Source organism: Chrysemys picta, chromosome 1, assembly GCF_011386835.1.
Source record: "Chrysemys picta bellii isolate R12L10 chromosome 1, ASM1138683v2, whole genome shotgun sequence".
Classification (NCBI taxonomy): domain Eukaryota; kingdom Metazoa; phylum Chordata; order Testudines; family Emydidae; genus Chrysemys; species Chrysemys picta.
In genome coordinates, this window is record NC_088791.1 from 129,127,522 (window position 1) to 129,143,528 (window position 16,007).

The window sequence follows — 16,007 nt, forward strand, 5'->3', positions numbered from 1 at the left end:
GCTGTGCTTTCACAGCCTCTTCTCCCCACAGGCCAAGGAGATCCAATACCTGTGTATTCCAGGCAGAAGCGCGCCTAGTCGTACACGGTCTGTTGGGCAGTTGAACACAAGGGCGAGCTCCTAAGTGTGCAATCAGGAAGAGGCATTCCAAAAACACGTGGGAGGCTTAAGGGGTGGATGTGGCTTCCGGTCTCTGTGATCCCTGGACAGTGGAGTTTAAAATTGTGGCCAGAATGGTCACTGTCGCAGGGAATGGGACATTGTGGGACAGCTGCTGGAAGACTGTTAGGGTTGAGTCAAGTCATGCAGTGTCTACACTCACAATATATTGCCATCAGTAGGTCAACCATGGCTCTATGCCATTCAGGGAGGTGGTTTTACTATACTGCTGTAAATGGGCGCTTACATCACCTGGGGACAAATTTGAACATAGACACACATACACAGATCGACACAAGGAGACTTGTCTCGACCTAAATTTGTAGTGTAGATCAGGCCTAAGTAACTTGCCCGAGATCACTCAGGAAGTCTGTAGTGGAGCAGGGAATAGAACCCAGGTCTCCCAAGTCCTAGGTGGGCAACAAGAAAACTTGGTTATTTAAATGAACTTAACACTGGTGAAAGGTGCCGGATCGGCAGTCCAGGTACAGCACGAACTAGGACCGTGCAACCTTGCCCACACATGCCCCAATCCTCACCTGGAAGGGTGAGGGCATAAATCAGGTTCCATGCCCATTCAAACCATAACCATTCGGCAGAGACTGGCAAGAAGTGGTGTCAATTAGTGCAAACTGTGGTGAAGAAGTTTCTTAAAGTGCATATCTGTCTACTAAGAACTGGAGTTAGAGCAGCACTCATTCCACAATGACCAAAGACAGCAACATTTAGTTCCTACTGACGTTGGGTGGATTTCAAAAGGTTTTAAAAGGATCCCAATTTGTGGTTCACAAAGCAAAAAAGAACCAGAGTGACACAGGAGGAAAAGCAAGAAAGGACGCGGGGGTGATGCATACATTCTACACAAAAGAGAAAAAAATAGTCACAAATCAATTCATTCTAGAGGAATTCAACATACACTCTTCAGATTTTAAGTATTACGGGGTAGCCGTGTTAGTCTGTATCTACAAAAACAACAAGGAGTCTGGTGGCACCTTAAAGATTAACAGATTTATTATTTATTATTAATAAATCTGTTAGTCTTTAAGGTGCCACCAGACTCCTTGTTGTTTTTCTTCAGATTTTGTGGCAGCTCAGAGACTAACGAAGTTATTTGGGCATAAGCTTTCGTGTGCTAGAACCCACTTCATCAGATGCATGGAGTGGAAAATACAGTAGCAGGTATAAATACAAGGACTCCTCATAGTTTTTGCTGACAAGGACTAACACGGCTACCACTCAAACTCTTCAGACTGTGAAATTCAGGGAACAATCAGGTCACAAGCTGATCTTCCTTGCATGTGTACTCCTCTGAAGGATCCCAAATGGATTATTCAGCCAAATTGATAACCAGGCCCTCTGAATCCCTGGTTAAGAAACCTGCCTTATAATCTGAGCTAGTGTCTCCAGTGGTTTGTGCTGCTTTAACCACAGTGTGGTGTGGGTTTCACATTCTGAGGCCGTTCTAAATACTTCAGACCACAGTGAGAATACAGGCTACAACAGGAAACAGATGTGGCTTAACCACAAATGCTACCTTTACTGAAAGAGTGAGTAGTTCTATGGGGGGAGGGGGAGAAATCACACACAAGAAATGCAAATTGTCTTTCTTCTAGGCAAGGGTCTTGCAAGTCAGTCAAACAAAACAATATCAATAAAAAAACTTAAAAAAAATGTAGCATATTGAAAATAAAATGAATTAAAACAAAAAATAGTGGCCATAGCTTAAGATGCTGATGACCACACACAATGTGAATAATAATACATACAACTTAATATCTCATAGTATTGTTTCCATCTGAAACCAAAAAACTGCAGAGTGGAATTTTGCACCAGAGCAATTTGTTCGGTGTCTCAAGTTTTGCCAAATATTCTAAATGTAATTCACTTCTAAATACCAACAACTAAGTGATATAATTGGGCTGATGCAGTGACATTCCACTTCCAGCAGCACTACTTGACATTTAACTGGTGGTCTCAATCTAGTCAAAACACATTGCCCATTTCATCGGTTACAATTAGAACAGGCAGGTTTGGCAAATCATGTGGTATATTGGCAGAGTTATATGGGGGGACCCCAGTGATGTGACCTTTCAGCATTTTCAGTATTATTTCTATTGTCATTCTGAAGATTACCTTAGCATCATTTTAGGACATGCCTGAAAACACTCTGTGTTCGGTTCAGCCTACCCGATTTTGGGAGATTTTTGTTTTATTATTTCTGAAGAAAGGACAATAGTTTTAATGCTATGTATTGTGGTCACTTCATGAAATAAAAAAAACAAAACATTTAATAGGCACCTTGTTGCTGTAAGAATAACAGCTTTAAAAATAATTCAAAAGAATGTAAGACACCCCAATAACATTTCATATCAAGTTGTCCCTCCTCAAAAATGCCCTCCCCCCAAAAAACAAACAAACAAAAAAACCCCACACTCCAAATAATCAATATGCAGGGCCGGCTCTTGGTTTTTTGCTGCCCCAAGCAAAAAAATTTTTGCCTGCCCCCCACCTCAGCCCTGGGCTCTCCCCCTCCCAACTGCACCCTCCTGCTGCCTCAGCCCTGGGTCACTGGTAACTCGCTCCCAGGGCGGGTCATTCAGCAGGAATTTTGGATGTGCACAGAACACAGACAGGATTGGTTCCCACATGGTTACAGAACTGCAGTAAAGTGGAACAATTTTCAGCTTGTGTGACTGGAGGATATCTGGATGCACATTATAAGACTGTCCTACATAAATGAGGAAAAGTTGAGGTGCCTTTATTATTCTTTTGTTCCATTCTTTGTTTCTATGGGGAATGCACTATCACGGTCTTCCTTTTAAACAAATAAAACTAAAACTTAAAAAAAAAAAAAAAAAAGCAATGGCTATTGAAAATAGCAATTCCAGTCCTAATAACCACTGGGAAGCATTTCTTGCTCAATTTATTCTACTTTTTCTACAGCAAGTTACAGTGGATCAGTGTATTTGATTTGGGGGAAATGAAGTAACAGCTGCCCAAATTGAGCTTGAGCACTCCTGAATTTTGAGGGTGTTCAAATCTGGAAGGCAGGTGCTAGATTCCCTTTCTGAATATTAGCTATATCTGGAGAGGAAAAGTCAATTTCTGCTTCCATGGCTCAGAAGTGGAAATCCTCCTAAGTGCCTGGTACTGTATCTAAAGCTGCCCAGTCTAGTAGAGCCTCCCCTCCCTTACTTTTCATTTTAAATTCTAGTGGGATCCACATACCTCCCTTGCTAGGCTTCAGATAGAGAGGTGCACCGTCCATTTAGTCCCTCCAATTCCTTCTTTGGGGGAGAGCCCAAGGCTGGGGCAGCAGGAGGTGCGGTGGGGAGGGGAAGAGCCCAGGGCTGGGGAAGCAGGGGAGTGCAGGTGGGGGCCAGAGCTGGGGCAGCAGGGGGTGTGGGCGGGGGGGAGCCCTGGGCTGGGGCAATACAGGGGGACAGGGGGAGCGGCAAAAAACCTAGAGCTGGCTCTGTTCCTACCATTCACAGCAAGCTGCAGATTTCAGTTCCATGCTCCTTTCCCACACCTCTTCCTGTTGCTAGTGGCCAAGGGAATGCTGGGAAATGTAATTCTTTCCCTGCTCCAGGGCTGGCTCTATAGGCAAGGCGCTAACCAAGGAACTACAGCTCCCAGGGGCCCCTGTTGGTTCTTAACTCCCATGCTGGATTCTTGCGCCCCTTGCAAATCTGCTGCCCCAAGCAACTGCTTGCTTTGCCGGTGCCTAGAGCCGGCCCTGTCAATATGCTACACACTCCCCAGGAAACTCTGGCACTGTCATAGGCAGCACACTGAGCTGGATGGATCATTGGTCTGACCCAGTATGACCATTCTTAAATTCAGATTTGGCCAAGTTTGCAAGGCCTTACACTCAACTTGATGTAGTGTAGTTGTAGCCGTGTTGGTCCCAGGATATTAGAGAGACCAGGTGATCAACTTCAAAATGTCAGGGAATGTTCTAGGCATCACGGGGCACCTATTGATTTGGGTGAAATTCAGAAGACAGGAAAAGGAAAACAGGGGGGACACAAAGCCTCTGGCATTTGGTTAGCAAACTTAGCAACTCCAATCATCTCTAACTGTCTATAGATCAAAGAACCAGCAGATGGCAGCCATTACCACCTTCCAGCATAACACACCCATCTCAGCTCTGCCCTTCCTCCCAACACAGTTTAAAATGTCGACACCCTGAATTACTTATCCCCCACAAAGAAAGAACATAAATAAGAATGGTGGAGGTAAGGGAGAAAATGGGGGCACACAAAGAGCCTCTAACATGGTAGGGAGAATGGGGAACCCTGGTATGGGGGAGAAAGTGACATGGAGAGCACACAGAGCCCCTGCCATGGGAAGGATGGGAGTTTCAAGAAATACGGTGGTCCAGAAAGGTAGCACACAGGGAGCTCGTCGGGGGTGAATGCAGGAATCCAAGGAGCCTCTAGTGTATGCAATGTGCCCATCTTACACAAGCAACAAAATGTGACCCTCTAGTTCAGAGATTTTAGTTGTTGAAAGAACAGGAGTACTTGTGGCACCTTAGAGACTAACAAATTTATTAGAGCATAAGCTTTCGTGGACTACAGCCCACTTCTTACATATGCATCCGAAGAAGTGGGCTGTAGTCCACAAAAGCTTATGCTCTAATAAATTTGTTAGTCTCTAAGGTGCCACAAGTACTCCTGTTCTTTTTGCGGATACAGACTAACACGGCTGCTACTCTGAAACCTTTAATTGTTGAGGGAGTTATTAGTTGGTCTAGCATGGGATCTATACATGTATACACACTATAGTATGCAAAACTAATATCATTACTTTGTATGGAAAATACTTATGTTCTGATTGTAAAGAAGGCAGATTTGTAATAATTCTACTCAAGATAGAATTGTTCTTTCCATGCTAGGTGTTACAAAACCTACTGTTGTCTCAGACAAAACACCGTAAGTGTATAACAAGGATATTACCAAAAAATTATCTAAAAATATATCTTTTCTGCATTTCCTTTTCTATTACTGCAGACATCATAAACATTTTGTTCCACTTCTGTTATTGCAGATATTGAATAAACTCACTCATTTCCCATGAGACAGCTTCACCCAATGCATCAATTAAGCAATGTCTCAAATCTAGCATTTCTAACACCCTAATTATACTTTCATGGTGATAACAAACAATCCATTGTTTCTGAAATCAATTTATCATTGGGATTGACTCAGGCCAAAGATACTCAAATAAATAGGGAAAAAATAGCTTCTGTTTACAAACACCGTGACAATCAACAATGACATCCTCTAGGAAGTCTCACTAATACAAAAGAAACTACATTTAGTAGTAAAGGATCAGACAGAAATTAGTTGAAATGAAGGATAAACAGGGTTGAGAGCATAGACACAACCTAAAAAATGTCAGAAAGAGGTAACATCTATATACAAATAAAAGTAGTTTTAAACGGGCAAATAAGTATTCCTGATAATGGAAGAGAAACGTCATGCATTCAACACTTCTAAAACATAGTGGAATGACATCAAAGGGGCACAGTATTAAATGGGCATAAACTACACAAGAAGGATAGATTAGATTGTAGAGGTGGAGGGTGAGCACTACAACTTAAAGATTCCATGAAAACAACACATCAGAGTGGAAGGGACCATAAACTTTGGATATAAATCCCAAATCATAAGAATAGGAATATACTACTAGGGTTGTATTACCACACTTCAGAGAATGAAATATATTAGGTTTGTAGTGTTGAGGGTAATCAGAGACAATTTAAAGTTAAGGAGGAATAAAAATGGGTGATTTCAACTACCCACATATAAACTGGTCATATGGTTCAGAGCTCGTGGAACAGCTACTTCCAGAGCACACAAGAGGAGAAGTTACTCTGGATTTAATCCTAAATCCAACATCCATTTCAGCTCAATGTGCAGCCATGCTCATAAAAGCAAATAAAGTGTTAGGATGTTTAAAGAATGTGGAAAAAATAATGAAAAAAAACCTATAATGCCATTCATTATATAACTAAATGGTAAACCTTCACCTGGAATACTGTATTCTGTTCTGGTCAACCCACCTCAAAAAAGATATAGGAATAACAAAGAGTTCAGAATCAGAGACAGATTTTTTCACATGAAGGAAGCTTGAAAAATTAGGATGTGGCAGTTTAGAGGGGAGAGGATTAGTAGTTATTCCACAATTTTTCATTAGAGCAATTCTAGCACTTTTGTTTAAAGTATCTAGTCGTGGCCATTGCTGGAGACTGGATAATGACCACAGGTCTAACCTAATACTTCACTTCTCAACTACTATGAAACAAGAAATACAAGAAGTGTACAGGGCAAAATAGTAGGCTCTGAGCTTATGTTCCAATCAGTTACTCAGGTGCAAGTCTATTAAAGGCAGTGGGTATGCATAGGCAGAGGTGAAAGTGGGTTGGTACTTACTATCACACCTGTGCATAGGTGTCTCTGAGGGTATACAGGTCTGTCGCATCTTACGCGCATTTAACATGCGCGATTTCAGCTTTACGCGGTCGGCAAAAACCAAAACAAAAAACAACAAAAAGAGAAAAATAACAATTTTAATACTGTACCTGTAGTGTGGGCAATTCCGCCCGCCATTCAACTCAATGTAATTTTGACTATACGCGGTTTTCGCTTTATGCGCTAACCGCGGAACGGAACCCCGCGTAAGATGAGACTTGCCTGTAATTCAAAGAGAATGGAGTTGCACAGATGTAGGTGAGGATCCAGTGTGGCCTGTTAAACTCCTTTATTATTGGTGATAATGTGCGAGAAGGAAAGAATCTAGTCTGACTTTTAGAGTCCAGGCAGAGTCTGCAAGACCTACACTTAGGAAAAATTTTTTACAATCAATATCACAAAGCCTTTTGCTGTCTCAAAATTATTTTTAAAACAGTCAAATGGTATCATGTCTGCAAAGTTAGGCTGATGACAGGCAGTGTTCTTACTGCACATAGTGGGGTCTACAAGCAAGGAAGAGGGAAATTTTCACTGTCTTTTTGTTGTTGTTGTTTTTTAAAGCATCAACAACCTACCTGCAAGTATGTAAATCACAATGAAGTCTTACTGGTGGGACACCACACAAGAGTTCTTTGAGCACTAACCTACAGAAGATATTTTTAATAGGTGCCCCACTATATTTTACATTTATTCTATATATACAAGTTATCAAAGATAACAAAATCTAGCACTTAATGTTTTTGCACCTAAGAGGCAACATTTGTATTTTAACTATATTTCCTCTTTTTGTTTTTTATTTTAAAACACTTTGAACGGTCCCACAAAAGTGACCCCCCCCTGCACTTAACAGCACTTTGTTTAAAATATATAATTTCTTTTTAAATGATCCATTATTCTGGAAGTCAGAAGACCTGACTTATGTGTGGTTTTGGGAAAGTCACTTAACCTCTCTATGTCTGAGTTTCCTCTCAGCAATAAAATGGACATAACGTGCCATTTTTCTGCCTGTGTTGTGAGACTTAATTCTTCACTGACTGAAAAAGTCCATGAGAACCTGTAATGGGGTTTATATACCCCTAACTAAGACTAAAGGGGAGATGGAGCAATGCTGGGCCAAGAACGCCCTGCTCCATAGCAGCTACAGAGCATGTTTGAAATGGAGGACCAGCTTAAAATTGGAGTCTGGCAGTCAAGCTGGGGAGAATGGAGAGGCTGTCGCAGGAAGAAAGCCAGATAGTACCTTCTGGGACAGAGGAATTCACAGGGGAAAGCCCGATCGGGCAGCCAGGCATCTGACCCTTTTCCTCTCCCCTTCTCTCTGACAAGGGGGAATAAATGGACATTGAGGGTATGTTTATGTTGCAATTAGACACCTGGTGCTGGCCCATGCCAGCCGACTCAGTCCCTCTGGGCTTAGGGCTGTTTAATTGCAGTGCAGATGTTGGGACTTGGGTGGGAGGGTCCCAGAGATAGGGGTGCAGCCCGAGCCTGAAAGTCTGCACTCCAATTAAACAGCCCCTTAACCCAAGCCCGAGTCAGACAGCATGGACCAGCCGTGGATGTCTAACTGCAGTGTAGACATAGTCTGTCAGGACTTCTCAGTGTATGCGAATCACTGAGACTGTCTGAACACACGGAAGGAAGCAGAGGACTGTGACCACGCCCCAAATTGAAGAGAGCGAGGTGGGGGGTTGGAAGTGGCCCAGGGAGGCTGGTCTGGGGTGTCAGCTAAAGGGGATGGAAACACCCTTCACCCCTTGTGCCCTGGGCCAGAACCCAGTGGAGATTGAGGGCCTGAGTCCCCCTACCCTAGTCCAACTGTGAGCAACCCACAGCAGGACAGTAACTTGGCTGCCAGGCCACCAAATGGCCCGACAAGGCTCTCACACCCATTCAGGACCTTGGAGACCTGCTGGCCCTTAAGTGACCCTGCTACAGAGCCTCACATGAAAAGCTCCTCACTTTGGTAAGTTATATCAATAGTAGAGCTTGCAGCATCCCCTCCCCTCATTTTAAAATATGGAATATCTACAAAACCTGAACACTGCCTCAAACCAAAATGAACTTGGAGGCCCTCCTTCAGCAAAGTATTTATGCACGTGCTAGAAGTGCTTTGCTGAATCAGTGTACAGTAACTCCTTGCTTAAAGTCATCCCAGTTAACGTTGTTTCGTTGCTGATCAATTAGAGAACATGCTTGTTTAAAGTTGTGCAATGCTCCCTTATAACCCTGTTTGGCAGCCTCCTGCTTTGTCCACTGCTTGCAGAAAGAGCAGCCCATTGGAGTTAGTGGTGGAGGCTTGGAACCAGGGTGGACCGGCAGCCCCCCATCAGCTCCTCGCTCCCCTAAGTTCCCTGTGCAGCAGCCGCCCAGTTGCCGGGCAGTTCAGGTGTCCCTCCCCCCACTGCTGTGCTGCTCCTGCCGTCTGCCTTGGAGCTGCTCCCAGGAGCCTCCTGCTTGCTGTACGGGGGAGAGGGGGAAGAGGGGTGCCAATGTCAGGGTTTCCCCCTCCCCCTGCTCCTGCCACCCATCCTGTACCTTATCTCCACAGAGCAGTGGGGGGACACGACAGGGCTCAGGATGGAGGGAGCTTGCTGGCAGCAGCTGCTGTCTCAACTTGCTGATCTACTTAAAAAGGCAATGTACTTAAAGTGGGGTCACCGTACTTAAAGGGGCAATGTATGTGTCTGTCTCCCTCACGCACACACACAGTGTGTGGCTCTGTCTCCCCTCTCTCCATTCGTGCTGCCTTATAGAGTGTGAGGCTGCATTAACAACAATGTGTTAACCCTTGAGGGCTCAGCCGAGTGCTAGTTCATCATTTAGCAGTAAGGCATTCCCTGGGAAATATCCCACCCTCTGACTTCACCACTTCAACCAAGCTTCACAATCATCATTGCTGTGTACAGTATTAAATTGTTTAAAACTTGTACTGTGTGTGTGTGTGTGTGTGTGTGTGTGTGTGTGTGTGTGTGTGGATGGATGGATGGATGGATGGATGGATGGATGGATAGATGGATAGATGGATAGATAGGATAGATAGATATATATATATATATAGAGAGAGAGACTTTTGTCTGGTGAAAAAAATTTCCCTGGAACCTAACCCCCACTCCCCCCCCCCCCCCCCATTTACATTAATTTTTATGGGAAAATTGGATTCGCTTAACATCGTTTTGCTTAAAGTAGCATTTTCCAGGAACATAACTACAACGTTAAGCAAGGAGTTACTGTATGTATCTTATTTGTATAATATACCAGGGCCAGAATTAAGAAGCAAAGCAGTTTCAGATGTATCCTTCATCTGCATTTACTTCTAATATCTACAAGAGATATTGGTTCTGTCTAAATGTAATTATACACAAACGTGTGTGTTCAACTTGGCAGGGAGTCAACTGTTCCTACTTCTCAATTTTCAGTGCTTTATTAAAAAGTGGGGGGTTGAACAAAAGCAATCAAGCTTGTCTATACATCAGTATTTCACAATATACAGACATAGGAGAAACAGAATTACTCAATTTTTTTTTTGAATGCTTGGAAAACAAAATTTCCTTGTTAGGGTACTGATGAAATAGAGGGTGTTGTCAGAGGAAAAATGTAGCTCTACAATTTCAGGATTAGAATGCAGAATGGAGCATTCTCCAGATGCCAAGCTTTTAATTCCCGGGTCATACACAATAAGGTCTTCTCTGTTCAAGACCTTTGTACCCCCAAAAAATCTTAATAGCTTCCATTTTCTGTTGCCCGATAAAGCTGTGTGCTGAAAGCATGTGTGTACTTATGCTGAAAAGAAGCAAGATATAAAAGACGTTCCCCATTAATCATCAGGGTTAGGAAAAGTAATGCTAGGCATGATAAATAGAGTTGGGCATACAGAAACACTCCAAGTTAGAACTGCACTCAAAATCATTAGGATCAGTATGGGAAGTACACAGTCCTTGCTCAAAGCCCACCCCAGTAGGTGTATGTCTGTTTCCTCACTGGATTTGAGAAGAATGGAGAAAAGGAAAGAGGATGGATAAAGGATAGCTGAAGCAAAAACACACTGAAAAATTGCAAGGAAACCAGCTGTATCAATGTGCTTCCTCTAAACACAAAGACACGCGCGCGCTATATCAATACAGGTTTTGTTGGCCATTTTAAATCCAGCCTGTGTCTTAAAACAGGTAGCATACGTGTCCAGAAGACGAATATTCACTTGAGCAGGAAAACATAAAACCAATTCAACAGAGCAGATCATACATTTTTAACCTCATAGCACGGCAGGAAAATGCTTTAAACCTGTAGCAAGTCAATGAGAAATCTTCCCCACTGGTAAGCACAATAGCAGCCATCCATTTCAATAGAAGTTTATCAGCAGTGAAACCTGACCGAGATAAATGAGGAAGCTTTTGAGCCACAGCCTGCTTCTGCCTGCTGCAGGCTGCCAGATAAAATAGGAACAAAAGCTCCCTGCTGCACCCCCTACCAGTCTCCATTAACCCCTGCTGATGTTTTATTATCGTCTGGGGGCTCCAGAAAAGCGTAGCATGAATCAGTGCGTAAAAATAAATAATAAAGCACATATGTGGCACAAACAAACCAGAAATCTGGCTTGCAGGAGACACTGACTTCTTTAGTGATGCAATAAGATTACTATTTGAGTAATGCCACACATTGAAAAACAAAAAAGCAAGCACTATTTAATGATTTTATACGGAAAATCTACTTGTATACAATAATGCGTAAGCACACTGAAATGTCTCTCTCTCTTTGTCCATACACAAGGTCACTTATCAAGCCAGGAGCAGGCTGAGTTTTCCTGACTACCAGTTCCACGATTAGACCATGCATAAGGCCCTTCATTTTCAGTTTTTATTTTTTAAAGAACTTCACAGGAACTTATCAGTATTTATTCTAAAAATTTAAAAATGGGTGAAAAATAATTAAAAATCAAAAATGAAGGGCAGTGGGCAAGGCAGGGCAGTAGGGTAACCACCTTTTCAAAAGGCAAAAGCAGGACAGGCAGGTACCCTGCCCTCTGTGTGGTCCTGCTCCTCCTCTTCCTCCCAAGTCCCCACCCCCTGCCCCTTCTCTTTCCCTGAGGCCCTGCCTCCTGCTCCTTCTCTTCCCCTAAGACCCAGCCCCATGGCTAGGCTGGAAGCTGGAGCAGGGCCATGGTAAGAGCCACCTAGGGAGTCCAGGCTACTGTGGGGAACCTCAGACCCTCCATGTCCTGGAGCAGCCTCTGGCCTGTGTGCCCAGCCTCTGGGGTGTGCCGCCCTAGGGCAGGTGGAGAGTCTGGGACTCCAGGGCTCCCCACAACTGCCCAGACTCCCTGGGTGGTTCTTACTTGCCCGACTCTGGCTTTTGGCTTGGCAGAGACCTGGGGGGCGGGGGAGGAGAGAGGAGGGGGAGGAGCAGGGGGCAGGGCCCCATGGTGAGGGGGAACTAAGGCCCACCTCAGCCTCATCCCCATCTCCTCTCCCTCCCCCCACCCCACCCCGCACCAGAAAGAGGCAGGCGTCATCCCTGAACCTCAGGCAGGTGCAGACCAGTGCTGCAGGGAATCCAGGACAAATGCTGTCCTAGTGTCATTGAGCTCAGGACCAGGACTTGGACTCTACATTTCATGCTTGTCAGGATGGGTGGTCACCCTATAGGGCAGGAGGTATGCTTACTACTCACAGGGGTTGGGAGTATTTGCGATGTAGCCTCGTCTCCTAGGATCTGACTTCCTGCCTTTCTCGCTCCCTAGCTGCACAGAGGAAGCAGACGGGACTCTGGCAGTTCAGCATGGCCAAGACAATGGTAGGCTACACCCTGGGAGTACTGACCCTCGCCCCCCTCCCGCCAGGCATGGCCCTCTCCTGAACCCAGTCTTTCAGAATGGCACCATCCACTTCCTGGGGCCACGCTGAAGGATATGGGTCAGGACAGGGCTTGGTCCAGCAGGGAGCTCAGTACTCACAGAGTTTAACTGCAGGCTGGTAAACAGTGCGGAAGCGAGACGGGGAGGGAGGTGGGTCCCAGCAGCCGAAACCACATGCACAAAGTGCCATCCACTTCCCCTGCAGGACAGAGCCCTCCACTCTGCCCCTGGTCAATCAGTGTGATCCCAGGAAGCAGATGGGGCTGAACTGAAGGGCAGGGGCCAAGAGGGGGCTCTCTCTGGGAAGTGGACAGGATGCAGCCTTCCACTCCCTCCCCCCCCCTGTGCCTGGCCCCGTCCACTTCCTCCACAAAAAATTCCTGGGTCCTGAAAAAGCTAAAATTGGGAAAAACCCGAATACTGACTTTTTCAAAATCCAGGAATTTTTTTTGGAGGAAAAAAAATCAATAAATACCAAAATCAACAGGCTACGCAACATCTCAATTTAAATTAATTTTTTTCTCTCCAAGGTTAAAGGATCAACTTCTACTAAGGCTACACAAAAAGTGAATTTTCTTTGTTTGTTTTTAAACAGCAGAGATCTAGTCATCTCCTTAGCACATGTACCATTTTGGTAATAATGATATTTGGTATTCAGTTGTTTACAGTCTCAAAAGCTTGTACATTAGACACAACGAGAGACCAAATTTAGCCCAAAATTGAAATGTATGAAAATTGGCCTACGGCAAATAGAAATGTTTCTTGTCCTCCCCCTTTCCTCATTTTGCTCTTCCCCATTTCTTTTTTAAATAAAAATTATAATGGAAAGAAATGAAAGGGGGAAGGAGAGAAACCTATTCCCCCTGCAAAATCTGAAACCCTAACAACATTGTGCTAAGCATATAAGAACTTGGAAATGAAATTGACTAGAAATATGTGAAAATGAGTATTTTAAAACGGTCTGAAATGAAAAAAAAAAAACCACACAAACAGTAAAATGCACATATGTTTACATAATTTTTTCCTAATGTGTTATTACCAATGTAAGTAAGGAAATCTGTTTTTTTTAAACAACTAGGAACATAAGTACGGCCACACTGTGTCAGACCAAAGGTTCATCAAGCCCAGTATCCTGTACTCTGCCAGTGACCAATGGCAGGTGCCCCAAAGGGAATAAACAGACAGGTTATCATCATGTGATCCATGCCCTGTCACCCAATCCAGCTTCTGGCAAACAGAGGCTAGGGACACCATTCCTGCCCACCCTGGCTAAAAGCCATCGATGGACCTATCTTCCGTGAATCTATCTAGCTCCCTTTTTTAAAGGTGTCCTTTTTAAACAAATCCTCCCAATAGCAACTGATCCCCACTCCCCAAACCTATTACCTGGTTATTATTCCCCATTTATAGGTAGAGAAACTGAAGAAGAGTAGTGAAGTGACTTGTCCAAGGCCACAGAGGAAGTCACTTGGATACTTGGATTAGAATTAAGGAGTTCCTTATTCAGAGTAAATCCTCCACACCCATGCTGCCGCCTGAAGACCTTCATGGCAAATATATCAGTGTCTATATACAGAAAAATGGAAGTTGCTCTATTGTTTTAACTGTGTAGAATTAATTAAAAATGCAATTAACAAACCTCAATTTTGTCTGTTTTCGCATCTCCCCAATATATTTTGCTTTCTGCATAATCCAGGGCCAGTCCATTTGGCCAGCCAAGTGAAGTATTCACCAGCACAACTCTGTCTGACCCATCTAATGCAGCCCTCTCAATCTTTGGAATTTCTCCCCAGTCAGTCCAATACATGTATCTGCAATGGAGAGCAGAAGAGAAGTTACAAATACTTTAAAACCAATGCTTTCAACCTTCATGCAGCTCATCTCTCATACCCCCAAACCAAAACTGTGTGATCAGAAGACATACAATACAGACCAACGCATTTCTAGGACAAATGGACAGGATTTCTATCACTGAGGTGGTAAAATTCAACTTGTGCAATATGTCCTCAATGGTGCTGATATGTGTAAATGCACTGGTCAGTTTAACAGAATTTCCATAACAATCCACTGCAATTTTCATAATTGTATAGCCATTTTTAATAAGCTTGAATTAATAGCCAATTCTACTTAGTTATTCAAATCTGGAAACATGGGCAAAGACCAGAAAGAAATAAAGAGGACCAGTAATTAATCAATAAGTGGAAGTAGTTTATTCATCCCCATTTGTTAACTTTCAGATAATCCAGATTTTTTAATTTCAAGCAAAAAGAGTATATGTAATATTCACGTTCCACTATCTACATGCATGTACATATAGACATCAGTTCCTATTTTACTAATTTTTTGTTTCTGTTTTATATTTGGGGACAGGGTTGACTTTTTTAAAATCTTTTTCAGCTTGAGATGTACAAACACAGTGTTAAACCAGAACTGACACTAAGTTCTGATGTAATCTATTTAGTAATTTTGAGAAATTGCAAAACGAGAAACAGGAAAAAAATAGGAGGAAGAGGTTGAAAAAAAAAATGAATTTTAGCTTTGGAAACGTAAGACCTCCTGCAAATCAAATGGAATTAAAGATCACTTGTTCTTAAATTTTCAAAGCAGTGTATGTACATCTGCATAGCCCAAATAATGTTACAGTTAGAAGTCAGATGAGTGAAAGTTTGAGTTAATATCATGATTAAAAAATTGGTATTATTTATACTCTTCAATATAAACAGGCCTGAACCCCATTAGAAAGATCACTAGGGTTTATATTTTTTGTTTGCCTTTTAAAGAGACCATAGTGTATTTGGCATCAGCGTGCTACAATGAATCTCTGCCATTGTTAAAGGGTCCACATTACATTTCTGAACGATACAACTTTCTAAAACACTTATAAACAGTTCCTTACCCAACCATGGGATCCAATACGATTGCTCTCGGTTCTTCCAAGTCTTCTGATATCAAGATCTTTCTCATAGTCCCGTTAAGTCTTGTCACCTCTATGCGGTCAGTACCGGTGTCTGTCCAATAAAGGTTTCGGGCAACCCAGTCCACAGCAATGCCATCGGGATGTGCAATCTGTGCTGTGACAACGAACTGACTAGCTGATCCATCTATGAAAGAGCGGCGAATGGCCCTCACCTCATCATCAGTCCAATAGATGTATCCTTCCACGGGATCATAGTCAATAGCAATGGCATGACGGATGTCCTCCAGCTGCAAGACAATGTCTGTAAAATCCGGGGTATCCAAGGAAATACGCCTCAAGTCCGTCCTGCGGGCTAGGAGCAGTAACTCGGTGGCACCTGAATATACCAAAACCAAACAAAAAAAAATATCCTTAACTCAAAAATCCCACATGATAAATATGTAGATTCTGAGCAAGATTCTCAGTTGGTGCAAATTAGTGTGGCCCCATTGACTTCAGTGGTACTATGCAGATTGATTTGCACCACTTGAGAATCTGGCTCAAAATTCTTCAATGTGAATTTTGGATCCAATGCTGAATGATTCCCAGGACATTTAAA

The 16,007-nt window shown here is 43.2% G+C and overlaps 1 protein-coding gene across 6 annotated transcripts in view; it reads right to left on the bottom strand.

Annotated features, from left to right (window-relative positions):
• Nucleotides 1–16,007, bottom strand: part of LRP6 (LDL receptor related protein 6) — a 199,738-nt gene that overhangs the window by 65,489 nt on the left and 118,242 nt on the right. For 5 of the 6 annotated variants that reach the window (XR_006173338.2, XM_042845766.2, XM_042845830.2 and 2 more), the window contains 2 exons: nucleotides 15,389–15,785; nucleotides 14,132–14,303 (listed from right to left, as the gene is read on the bottom strand). Coding sequence is in view for 5 of the 6 variants with exons in the window: in XM_042845766.2 (XP_042701700.1) it covers nucleotides 14,132–14,303; nucleotides 15,389–15,785 (569 nt within the window). In the remaining variant the exon portion in view is untranslated. Of the gene's footprint in view, nucleotides 1–6,602; nucleotides 6,682–14,131; nucleotides 14,304–15,388; nucleotides 15,786–16,007 lie in introns of all 6 variants that reach the window. The other variant, XM_065584027.1, reaches the window with a different exon arrangement.